The sequence below is a fragment of the Nannobrachium achirus genome, assembly GCF_963921795.1.
Source record: "Nannobrachium achirus genome assembly, chromosome: 1".
Taxonomy (NCBI): Eukaryota; Metazoa; Chordata; class Actinopteri; order Myctophiformes; family Myctophidae; genus Nannobrachium; species Nannobrachium achirus.
In genome coordinates, this window is record NC_137810.1 from 30,203,252 (window position 1) to 30,216,365 (window position 13,114).

At 44.0% G+C, this 13,114-nt stretch overlaps 1 protein-coding gene across 1 annotated transcript in view; it reads right to left on the bottom strand.

Annotated features, from left to right (window-relative positions):
• hmcn1 (hemicentin 1) overlaps positions 1 to 13,114 on the bottom strand; it is a gene marked incomplete at both ends in the record, with an annotated part of 207,151 nt that overhangs the window by 65,144 nt on the left and 128,893 nt on the right. The window contains 13 exons of the mRNA XM_080728122.1: positions 720 to 1,001; positions 1,372 to 1,650; positions 2,389 to 2,543; positions 2,656 to 2,782; positions 3,105 to 3,252; positions 4,695 to 4,825; positions 5,535 to 5,729; positions 5,896 to 5,991; positions 6,690 to 6,941; positions 8,075 to 8,202; positions 8,808 to 8,970; positions 9,347 to 9,506; positions 11,436 to 11,548. Coding sequence (XP_080584248.1) covers positions 720 to 1,001; positions 1,372 to 1,650; positions 2,389 to 2,543; positions 2,656 to 2,782; positions 3,105 to 3,252; positions 4,695 to 4,825; positions 5,535 to 5,729; positions 5,896 to 5,991; positions 6,690 to 6,941; positions 8,075 to 8,202; positions 8,808 to 8,970; positions 9,347 to 9,506; positions 11,436 to 11,548 — 2,229 coding nt within the window. The remainder of the gene's footprint in view (positions 1 to 719; positions 1,002 to 1,371; positions 1,651 to 2,388; positions 2,544 to 2,655; positions 2,783 to 3,104; positions 3,253 to 4,694; positions 4,826 to 5,534; positions 5,730 to 5,895; positions 5,992 to 6,689; positions 6,942 to 8,074; positions 8,203 to 8,807; positions 8,971 to 9,346; positions 9,507 to 11,435; positions 11,549 to 13,114) is intronic.

Consider the following 13,114-nt stretch of genomic DNA (forward strand, 5'->3'; position numbering starts at 1 on the left):
TGCGCGGGCTAGTGATTTTTATGGACCGCGGGCCCCCGCAATTTTAATTATCTGACCCAGCCCAGCCCAACCCGCAACAACGCATCAATTTTCACAGCCCAGCTCAGCCCGCGGCCCGCCGTCATTAAATACATGTCAAATACGTCTTTGAATGTGGATTTTTAAGGCAGCTGTGCAAAATCAGAACGGAGAAACTTTGAGTACTGATTTAGAGCACATAGCCTAACAGTGCAGTGCAAGAGAGCCATACAAAAATATCGTTCGAACATTTAAAAGCAATGAACCGTTAATTAGCTACATGACGGCATGACGAGTGACAACATGCATGCTTATTTTAATTGATAACACTCCTGTATGAGTATGACTATACACACGGAACACAACTTCTGTATCACAGAGAGATGAGGATCGAGTCACAAGCCTCCGCGGGCTGACCGCGGGGGACCGCGGTCGCGGGCCGCACCGCGCATCACTAGTGGACACCTTGTATGTCCCAAACGATTTCAATTGTATTCATCATTTAAAAAATTGAACTAAAATTGTGAAAATAGACGATCTACAAGCACAAAGCGCATCGCGAAGCGTTGTGAGCTTGTAGATCTGGTATTTTCACTAGCTTTGTCTTGTGTGATGAAGCATGCAAATTTGAAACTTGGAGATACGAGGTTTCTGAACTGATTTGCATGTGTGTGTTTGTGAGGAATCGCATGTCCACGTACCTAGAACGCTGACGTCATACTTGATCTCCTTCTCCCCGGCGATGCTGGTCGCCACGCAGACATAGCGGCCCGAGTCGCCGATGGTGGCGGACAGAATCTCTATCTTCCTCCCTTGCTGGAGGACGCGGACACTCTCCCCGTCCCGCACGGGGACCCCGTCCTTCAGCCAGGTGAGGGAGGGTGGAGGGTGGCCCCCGGCCTCACACTCCAGCGTCATGGACTTACTGAGGACCACCTTCTTCTCCGTAGGACCGTCCTCCCCTCCTGGGATGGTGGGAGGCACTGGAAGATAACAGAAAAGTAATGTTATTTTTTGCTCTTCATCTGAGCACTGGCAGGAAAAGGGGGAGAGCTGTTGGACCCACTATCGACAATTATAAATCTAATGGATTGTATGAAGTTAAACGTTCATTAAGGAGCAGTTCACCCCAAAAAGTACATATTTTCAATCGACACACCCCATGTCCCATGAAGCTTTGATTTTTTTCCTACAGCAATAATTTGATGACGGTGGACTCTCCGGTAGGAGACTCAGTGGAGACTCTTTGAGTATCGGTCATCAAATGATTGGCTTAGGAATGCGACAAAAACAAAAATAACCAGCTTCGTTATTTGAATATTATGAGCGACATGTCTCGCTCGTTATACTTACAATAGACATCCAGCTCATATTTCTTCTCAGCGGTACCAGCCACGCTGGTTACCCTGCAGCTGTACTGGCCAGCATCCGACGCCTGCGCCCGAGGTATCTTCAGGTAGTGACCTCGCTCCACGTACTGGGCCTGTCGGCTGGACAGGATGGCCTCGCCGTTACGGTACCAGTTGATGACGGGTATGGGCACCCCTCGTGCCTCGCACTCCAGGGTTACCACCGCGTCCAGGAGGGCAGTGACCTGTGTGGTCACATTGCCACCTTTGATGGAGGGCGGTACTGAGAGGAGGGACAAAAAATAAGTATCATTTTGATTGATTGGCCATTGCTCGCCAACATTTTTAGGGCTCAGTTCAGAAGCTCAGTCGTTTCTAGGCAAGATTAACCACTTTCAACCTGTCATCTCTATTTTGGGCAGTTGGGTGATCATTATAGGTGGAAATGTTCAAGAATGTTGAAAAATATTAGAAACAGCAGAAGTGCAAAAGCTTGTAGAGCTTATATTTCTTTCTCCACACGACACCGTTGAGCGACAAATAAAATAGTGGTTAATTAACTACATATATCACAACATGATCACAGGAAGTTCCACACACTGTCCACTAGTAAATGATGTATTTCCAGTATCACAATTGCGTGCTCTGGTAGATGTGCTCTTGCAGTGTTTCTCAACCACTGTGCCTGGGGACCTTTGGTGTGCCCCTGAGAAGGGTCAAGTGTGCCCCTTGAAACTGCTTGAAAGCCAGTATTGTATCATCATTTTAAAAAACGGTGCGAGGCGTTGTGTGCTTGTAGATCTGCTGTTTTCACTACGGTTGTGCGACAGCCTTGTATGATGAAGCAGGGCTTTACTTTGCGAAGAAACGTACACATTTGAAACTTAGAAATACAAGGTTTCTTCCCGACAGTGACGATATTTACACCCCCCTGTATTATGTTGGTGTGCCCATGGATTCTTGGGACATGAAAAGTGTGCCCATGCAGAAAAAAGGTTGAGAAACACTGCTCTATAGTCACCATAGACACTGAGGTTAAAGTCCTTGGACTGTTTGCCCGCTGCGTTGGTGACACTGCACTGGTAGCGGGCCTGGTCTCCAAGGCGGGCACTCTTTATCTTCAACACCTGACCCCTGTTAGAGACCTCCAGATTGGGATCACCCAGGAACACTAACCTGGGGAACAAAAGGAAGGGATGAAAATAAGACAGGACCAGGGTAAAAATAAGAGAGAACCAGTGATATTATCAGATACATTATCACAGAAAATAAACGGACAGAAACTTACTTTCTGTCCTTGTACCACTGAATTGTGGGAAAGGGCACTCCTTTGACCTTGCACTCTAGACTTATCTCCTGGTTTAAAACAGTTGAAAGGTCTCGTGGGGAACCTTTCCCTATGATGGTGGGAGGGACTGGAGCACACACAGAATGAGTGTCACAGATGTCCAAAACACAGGCATAAAACAACAACAAAAAACAATATTCTAATGAAAAGTACAGCGCTGTTTAATTAACCTCCTATCTACTTTGTGATCATGTATCTAGAATATAGAAAAGTGCTGAAATTAATTCATTTCAGACATCATTTCGGGGGTTTGTACCTAAGTGGAAATAAACCCCTCTTCATCAGCCATTGAACAAATAAATCACTTGTACGCAATCTATTGTGAGTACAGGAATTATGAACTTGAGCTTGTCTTATTCCACTGTTTATAGTCCACTATCTATACTCACCCAGTACATCCAGATAGAAATCTTTGTCTGTGCTGCCAGCGATGTTGATGGCTTTACAGCTGTAGCTGCCTGTGTCTGCTGTGTCAGCCTTCAGTAGCCTCAGGGTTTTCCCTTTATCCAGGATCTGTACACTGCTGCTGGGGGTGACCTGTTGATCAGCATGAGTCAACTAAAGCTACAGGTATCAGGAGTTTCACAGTAAACATAAACACACAGTATACGTATGGTATCAGTGTTCATTAACTCTGAGGGTGTACTGTAACCAAACTGAGCCCCTTACAGTTGTACACTCTCTGTGTTGAAATGGGTAAATTAACGCTGAAGATTTCAACTATGCAGCATCATTTAAATATGCAAATTAGAAAAAAAGATTGATGTGTAGGCCTAATGTTGAGCTGAAATGACCCAAAAGAAAGAAATGACTGATTTAATATATATTCACAGTACATTATTTTTAAACAAATGAATTCAGTATCACTGGGCCATCACAGCAATAAAACTGATAGATAAAATTTGAAAGCATAACAGTAATATCCCAAAATATGCAAATAAACAATAAGCATGTAGATTATAAAGCTGGATTACTGCTTTTGTACTTCAAATAAAATGAGGTTTTACAATCATCAAAGGAACCAGTGGCAACTGCAGAAATCTGTCTATGATGGTCCAGTAGAAAGACTTTCATTGTTGAATACATTTTGAGAATCACACAATTATTTCATGACCACGCAGTTTAAATGTAGCACATGAATAGCAGTTTTTGTATTGCCTGAGGCCAGCAGCAATCAGAGGACAGAGCTCAGCTCTACATTAGCAGATTAACATAATAAGCGCTCTGCTTTTCCCATCTGCAGGATATGAAATGTGTTGAAGGAAAAAGCAGCGCTGTAACAGGGAACAACAAAGAGCCGGCCAGTGGAAGTGGAACATTACACCACACTGTGGCCTGCTGCCCTGCTCTCATATTAATATATCATCATTATTATGTCATTACATCCGAGAACACGCTGCCTCTGTCGCACCATTAGACATTTCCTCCTCACAACACAGAGACACGCACACATGCATGTGAGCACACGCACGCATGCACACATATAAGTGCACACACATACATAAAAGAAGAAACATGTTCTTATGCTGTGAGCAAAAGTGGGCATGTGCGCATACACACGCACGTGCCTTTGTGATAATGAACCATATAAAATGGTCCAAATAAAGCTGTCTTGAAGTGTTTTCAGTTTAATGGCTTTTCTCTTGGAGAGCGAACCCTGTGATCAGAGCTCACTCGACCACTATGGCTTCTTGTATTAATGGATGGAAAGCCTTCGCTTCTCATCATCGCTGCTCATTACTTTGAAACATGTCAAAAACCGCCCCGTTTATCCCAGCGGTGCACTTATTACACCATTGTTTAATTATAGGTTAAACGTACTGATGTAAAGGCATAATGATGGCTTTGAATATCAGAGGAAATTGTGAATACCAAAGAGCACGAATAGCATAGAAGTACATTGATGACAAGACGATGTACTACTACAGTACATGTGTCACTCACGTTAGCATGCAGAGATCCATTGTGATTCCACCTACCGGAATACCGTCTTTGTACCAGGTGATGAGGGGCGTGGGACTCCCTGTTACATCACACAGCAAGCTGGCTGGCTGGCTCTGGACCACCGACACATTGCCTGGGCTGTCACTGCCGTGGAAGTTTGGAGGTACTGTGTGGACATGATCCATTCATAGTTTTATGATGAACTGAAGGTCAAGCCTAAATATGCTTTGTCACATGATGGTGGCGCGTGACAGAAAGGGCTGATCTACAAGCTCACACCACGACACGTTGTGAGCTTGCAGGTCATGCGATAATTGGCATGTTACACCTGCACGTGACAACAGCTTTTAACACATTGGATACCGTTGATTAAACAATGATTTAATCGCAGAGTGCCAAGGTATTTTATTGTTTTTGAGACTCAGAGTAAAAGTAATCTGAGTAAATGTAATCAGAGTATTTCCGTTTTTTCACTGCGATAGTATTTTCTTTCAGAACTCAGAACAGAAAAATTACAATCGCGGCCATCAGTGCTTTTGTAACGGTTGGTAGAGAAGGGCTCGTTTTAAACATGAACGTGATCTGAAGTTAGATTACGAGAAAAATCCACTTTTGCGAATCTCATAACATTGGCCTGTATTGGAAAACCGGATTTCCTGATCACGTTATCTCCTGTTGCATTCTGGTCATTTGAGTTTTTTCTTCAGCCATGGCTGCCCCAGACAGCAAGCTACAGTTTCATATAAAACCCTATCAGACACGTCAAACGCGGCGACAGCACTGGGCGACATCAAAGAGTTAGACGAGTGCACGCGTCCTCAGCATCCGATATGTTAATCATACTGTCATGTGTCTAAATGCATTTGAATAAGCACCATTGACTTTGAAGTTGTACGTCCTGTTGTACGAGCCGGCGTCGTTGGCAGCGATGCAGACGTACTGGCCGTCGTCCAGCGGCGACACAGAGGCCAGGATGAGCAGCGTGCCGTCCTCATCGATGGTCACGCCTGGCTCCTCGCCCGTCAGCTCCTGGCCGTTACGCAGCCAGCGGATCGCCGGCTTAGGAACACCTGTGAGAGAGAAAGAGAGAGGCAGATGGAGGGAGACAGAAGAAGGGAAGCAGGGAGCAATCATGCAAAGACGTGGAGTTAAGAGCGAACAAACGAATAAGACAATGTTCAAATGAAGCACTCGGCCTGTGTATTTTGTGGTGACGCTGGTAGGTTTCAACAGTACCTTTAGCAGGGCAAGGGAAGGCAATGCGCTGGTTTGCGACTCTCTCTTGGTGAGGACTGTTGAAAGGTGGCTCCGGTATCGCGACCACGGGGGGCACTGAAGACACACATGCGCGCGCATGTGCACACACACACACACACACACACACACACACACACACACACACACACACACACACACACACACACACACACACACACACACACATTTAAGCCCTGATGTCTAAGCCCTCCTGTGACAGGATGATGAATTCAAGTACAATGAGTCCGACCTATTCACACAATTGCCATTTTACTCTTATATCATACTTGAGGACTGTGTGTAACTGATTCCCAGAACTGCTGTTGAACTTGGGAGCGCTCATTTTGGTTCGCTCAACATGCTGCATACTGTATGTGACCAAATTCATGACTTTTAAATTCACTCGACAACAAGACAAGCTCAAGTTCTTGTTGTCGAGCGAGCCATTAGGTAAGCAAGTGCCTGCACCAAATAGCTGATGGCATTGCACGATAATGAGGGTGCTGTCCAAGACGGAATAGGTTATCACGCAAGCCAAAACGAAGGGTCCCTCCTCTGTCCCTCCACACGTCTCAGCCAATCACAGTGGTGGGGGCAGGGTTTTGTGCGCAACTGCGGTATTTGTCAGTAAGAGAAGAATTTGAAAATGGTCAATGTGCATTCTGATTTGGTTTCATAACTGTGTGTTGGACAGTTGCAAACACACAGTTCTAAAAGAGTGGATGAACAGATGGAACAGATCTCTCTAGGATGTGAGGCTAAAGTCACCCCACCTTGCACCAGAAGCTGAACCTGAGCCTCGTCTCTGCCAGCAGTGTTTGATGCCACGCAGGTGTAGGTCCCTTCGTCATTCAACCCTACGCGGCTTAGCGCCAGGCTACCATCACGGGACACAGGGTACCGTGTCCCCTCCCTGGTCCAAGTAATGGTGGGCTCAGGGATGCCATGTGCCACACAGGCCAGTTCCACAGGGTAGCCTTCCTGCACCTTCATTACCCTGGGCCCTGCCTGGATGCTGGGCGGGACTGAAGGACACAGAGATAGAGAGAGAGAGAGGGAGAGAGAGAGAGAGAGAGAGAGAGAGAGAGAGAGAGAGAGAGAGGGAGAGTCAGAGAGATGCATCTGAATTCCAACAAATGATTTTTACTACTGTAAGTAAAAGCTACGAATTTGTTCCAGGTAAATAAATGCGGAGAAGATATTCGTTTAGCAGCATGTGCAAAATGTTACTTGAACACACTAAAATGTGTAAGAATTTACCTATACAATGTGTTGTTGTTCTTTTTTTTATGAGCTCAGACAAGACCAACATAATATATTGTTGCATTTTTTCATTCATTCTTTTTATTTATCCTTCTCCGGATTACCACACTGCAGGTACAATTTATTTCCTCAATGATGAGACAATGATAATTCAGTTTGTGGCTGTCTTTCTTGTTTGGGCACAAGCACATACTGTACACACATCCATTTGTCTGCATATACAGTGAACCCACGCACACGCACGCACGCACGCACGCACGCACACACTGTTTCATGATAATAATCTGTCATTCAAATTGCGCTAGGTTAATTGTAGAGTAACATGTAGTTTGTGAAGCCATCTACACTACACTGTCATTTCATTTCTCCTCTCCTCTCCTCTCCTCTCCTCTCTCTTCTATCCATTTCTAACCATATGGGTTAAATGGATACTTTGTATACATTGTATTCATAATATCTCAGACATTACAGTAATCCTGTCTACAGTCCTCAGTGACTAACAGTGAGTGTGCTTTAAGCAGACACTAAGTGTTCTGCTGTGTAGCCTCTAATGAGGCTGTGTCAGTCAGTGGCAATGATGTATGGGAATGTTTTGACTGAGTGAATTTAACAACTGTTGTTAAACTCAATCAGAGTGAGTGTACCGTGGAAGTTGGATGATGAGAATGTGCTAAAAGTTCAGCCTGTAACTTTGGTTCCAGCTGGACTGTACCAGTCGGTCCAAATAAACAGAGAAACAGGAACTCTCCAATTTGTGAACAAGAATGTTGGTACTAATGCGAAATTCATAATGTGTTGCACAATGTTGTCCCAAGCCAAAAATAGCAGATCTACAAGCTCACAAGTATGAATCAGGCTTCACGACCATCAAACAGCAGTAATTGAACTTGCTTACCCAAAATACTGAGGTGAACCGACTGGGTGAAATTGCCAGCAATGTTGGACGCAACACACACATACAGACCACTGTCTGTCACTCTGGTTTCTGAGATCTTCATAGAGCCAGAGGGAAGCTGAGTGTGCCTAGGAAGAACACTCAGACATATTAGATGATTTGAGTCTGTGCAATAGAGACTCATACAACAAAGTCACACACACACACACACACACACACACACACACACACACACACACACACACACACACACACACAAACACACACACACACACACACACACACACACACACACACACACACACACACACACACACACACAGATTGCCTCCACTCATTCACTCATCATTGTAAACAGACATTCACTAGGCTTTACTAATCCACCACCAACCACAATTACAGCCCCTCTAGCAGACATGCAAAAGTACAGAAGATCACAGAGAAGAGTAAGATCACACTGTCATCCTAAACCAAACCACAAACCACCCGCCTGAGGTTATGAGGCCAGGGTAGAGAGAGCACACTGCAGCTTAGACATCACGGGAGTTCCCTGCTTTTAAAACGCTCAATTATGTAATTTATGCTTCAACTAAGGTCCAGACAATAGCTTCCTGGCATGGACATACCGTATGGCACTTGAGGGAAATCGTATGCATGCATGCAAGAAAACATAATTTAACCATGCTGGTACTGTATGCAAGTGTTTGTGAGCATGTACATGTACAGGTGTTACCTTGCGGAATAGGGGGAGATGAGTTGTCTCTCCTTGGCCCAGGTGACAATGGGGGGCGGGACACTGTGGACCTCACAGGGTAAAGTGACATCTTCGCCCTCAATGACAGAAAGCCTAAACGGTGCCCCGGATCCATCATCACCTGCATTAGACCTGGGACGGACTGGATAGAGACACAAAATGAAATGCACGCACGCATGCACGCACACACACACACACACACACACACACACACACACACACACACACACACACACACACACACACACACACACACATACACACACACACACACACGCAGGCCAACACACAATGTATGCAATATTAGTGAATGTGTGAGATAGAAATAGACATAAGAGCCAGGGTGAAGATTACAGAGAGTAAAGGAAATAGATTATTACACCTATAAGTGCCAAACTGGTTCCATTTGTACATTATCTGAGACACTTTTCTTGTATAAATTATGTTTATCTTCATCAAATAAAGATTTCCAAACACATCTGCCAAACTCCCCTTGGTCTTCTGTCCCTGGGTCTTACCGTAGACAGTGAGCTGAACCTTTCTGGAGCTGAAGCCCGCTGCGTTGGTGGCGGTGCAGATGAATTCTCCTGTCTCCTTGGCAGAGGGGGAGACAATGTGGAGACTGCCGTCGGGGCCCAGGGAGAAGGCCGGACCACCCAGGTTAAGCTGCTCTCCTGACTGCAGCACAGATTTCATTAACACATTACAGTCGTTTAGCCAGTGATTATGGTCTTTAGCTGGCAGTGGTGGAAAGAGTACTCAAATGTTTTACTTAAGTAAAAGTATCAACAGGCTAATGCAATGTAGAAATACTCTGTTACAAGTAAAAGTGCAGAATTCAAAATGTACTTGAGTAAAAGTACAAGGGTATTGCCATCAAAATGTACTTTAAGTACCAAAAATAAAGATTAATTAAGTACAGTACTTGAGTAAATGTACTTAGTTACCTTCCACCACTGGATATAGATTTCGTTAACACATTACAGTAATTTAGTGTGATTATGGTCTTTAGATTAGATTGACCTTTTTATTTTTTCACATGACAGCAAAGTGTAATGAGAAAGGTAATTGCATTGGTTATCGAATGAGCCAAAATATAAACCAAAATAAGAGCTGAATGTAACAGGCTTCGGAGGATTAAATATCAAGCAGAGAATCTGTGAAGTAGCCAAGTTGACTTGACATAAGACTGAGGCATTACTGAGAGCACAGTGGAGGAATCAGAAGAAATGACGTTTGGCCAGCTGGCGCAGACCTAAGCAGGGTCTAGTTTCATATAAGCCTCTGTAGCCCCATTCACTTTAACAGCATCACTTTTACAAGTCCGAGAAACCAGTGTGAAAGATTGGAAAAAAGGGAAACCACTGACACACACGTTGCGCACTCACACACATATGCACGCACAGTGCACATGCACAAGTGAGCACACTACAATGCAATGGAGAGTGTGTTCTCACAAAGCCGCACACAAGGGTCACAAATGTCACCTCTGTCAAAGACTAAGGCATTCTGCTGTACAGTTGTCTTCTTTTTTACTTTTATAATTTTTATCCCACGATTTTGCAACCCATTTTTCACCCAGTGCCAATTGCCTATGTAACCATGGGCTCTGCTCTCCCTCTGCCGCACCTGGGGAGACAACAGACTGATCTCATGCTTCCTTCAATGCATGAGGAGTCCAAGTTGTTTCTTTTCACCTGACAGGGGGGATTTCCCCAGGATGGACGTAGCACGTGTTATTCCAACCAGTTCCTTTCCCCTCCATCAAGCGCCCCAGCTGGCCAGGGGGAGGCATTATTGAGACCAGGATTACTGCATGTTTTTGTGAGGGTATCAACCCTAGGAGACACAGGGAGAACATGCAAACTCCACAAAGAAAGGCCCTATCGCCGACCCCACCTAGGGTGTGGGCACTGATGATGTGGAGGGAGAAACACACTCCCAGCGCACACAGCGTCCCCTGGCGGGAATCGAACGCAGGACCTTCTAGCTGTGAGGCACAGCGCTAACCACTGTGCCACCGTACAGTTGTCTTCTATAATATAGCATATACCACAAAGGATCCTCACCCACTGTACACAGTAAAATCCTCAGTGTTCATTTATCATTTGAAATTGTACATGAACACACAGGGGTTTAGTAAAAGATGTATGAGCAAACCATATCTCAGCCAAAAGTCACCCAGATCGCACAGATGCTTTTCAGGGACAACCATGTTTTAGCATTCTGCTCCAGAGATGCCACAATACACTATAAAGATATGTTAATGTCGTAAATGCTTTTTACAACAAGAGAAGGACGTGTTGCATGGATCCAATGGTTCACACTAGGGGCCCCATAATGGAAGAGGACGATATATGAAAACAAAATCTTGCTTGATTTAAAATCCCCCAGTGGTGCAGACAATCATGGAAGAAAATTAAGGCATTCTGTGTTCAGGTGAAAACAATTCAAGATTTATAGTATTTATTTATTTTTAACAAGGAGCATACTGACTCTATTATCTTCATAAGGGTCTGAAATGCTTAGGAAATATTGGTGTGTCATATAGAAAAGCTCCATGCAGATGCTAGACAAACATATGGTACAGATTTCTACAGAACAGACCTTTGCCCAGCTGATGTCTGGGGTGGGTACTCCATGGGCCCGGCAGGGCAGTGAGATGGGTGTGCCCTCTATGGTGCTAAACACCTGCGGCCCATGCTGGATGGTAGGAAGCACTGGGAACATTTACAAAGAGCAGGGCACAATTAGTTGTTAGACATACTAATAACAGAATGTAAACACACACATTATGCACACACACCATTCCAACACAGCAATCTGTAGTCTGCATTTACTGTATGTACTGTACTGTACTGCTGTGTGTGTGTGTGTGTGTGTGTGTGTGTGTGTGTGTGTGTGTGTGTGTGTGCGTGCGTGCGTGCGTGCGTGCGTGCGTGCGTGCGTGCGTGCGTGCGTGCGTGCCAATCTATCTGTTTATTCTATAAGGTTTGGGAAATCTGTGAAAGAGATCAACTTGGAGTGACTACAGGGGGAGGGACTGTTTAATGTCACTTTAAAGATTCAGAGGAACAAACTAGACACTGTACTGGTAACATAGTCTACTCTACTGCATGGGTCTTCAGCAAGTCACTACAGGTGGGCCACAAAATCTTTATGTGATTTTTTTTTACATTAACTGTATTCTGTGGAACATTAGCCAACTATTTTTAGCAAAGGGGTTTGGTGTAGAGGGAAAAGGGAGCAAACCAATTACAGAGCCAAATGTCAATGTAGGCGGGGTCCCTGCTTCATCAATCTCTCAGCTAAGGGGTCCCTGGTCTTAAATTGGTTAACTTTAACAGAACTTATTTGAATGAATAAAACATTATATGAACCAAACTGTATGATAGAGTATGTTAATAAAATATAACCCGCACATCTGCAGTGGTTGGAGGTGGTCTCCCTACTCTTTCATTGAGATATTTACTGTAGACCCAGGTAAAGGGTAGGACACCTACTAGCCGAGCACGACTGCCTCCTGCATGAGTGGCAGACTTATGGTCTCTCACACAGGAGACCAGGTTCGTATGTGTAAGTAAAAGTATCAATACTGCAATGCAAAAATACTCAAAAATTCAAAGTTTACTTGAATAAAAGTACAAACATATTGGGATCAAAATGAACTTTAAGTACCAATAGTAAAAGTACGGTACTCATGTCTGAATGTCCCATTTCACAAGTTTTTATAGGGTTGAAGTGGTTAATGTATGTTTTGTAATAATAATCAAAATCTACAAAGTAACTAGTGGAGTAAATGTACAATATTTGCCTCTGAGATGTCGTCGAGTAGAATTAAAAGTATTGGAAATAGAAAATACTCAAGTAAATTACAAATACCTCAATATTGTACTTAAGTACAGTACTTAAGTACTTAGTTAATTTATTTTCAATGTTACAGTATATGAGATACATAAAGGGTTCCTGTGTAAATAAGCCGAAAAAGCTTTTAGTTGACCTTGTACCAGTGATTTGTACTGTCATGAAACTGTACCTTTTCCAATGCAACCTTCTAATACATTCTTCAATCAATCAATCTTCAGACCACTGTAACTCAAACTATAAAAACAAATATCCTGTCTTTGTCGTTCTGCACAAGCTCCAGTGAGCCAGTGCATTTTTACATGCTATGACCGGTTCCCATTTGTGAAGGTAGAACCTGGCTAAAAGCGTCTCCAATTAAATAAATAAAATAAAATGGAGAACATATTATTTTCCCCTCACCAGGCTCCAAACGGTGCCAT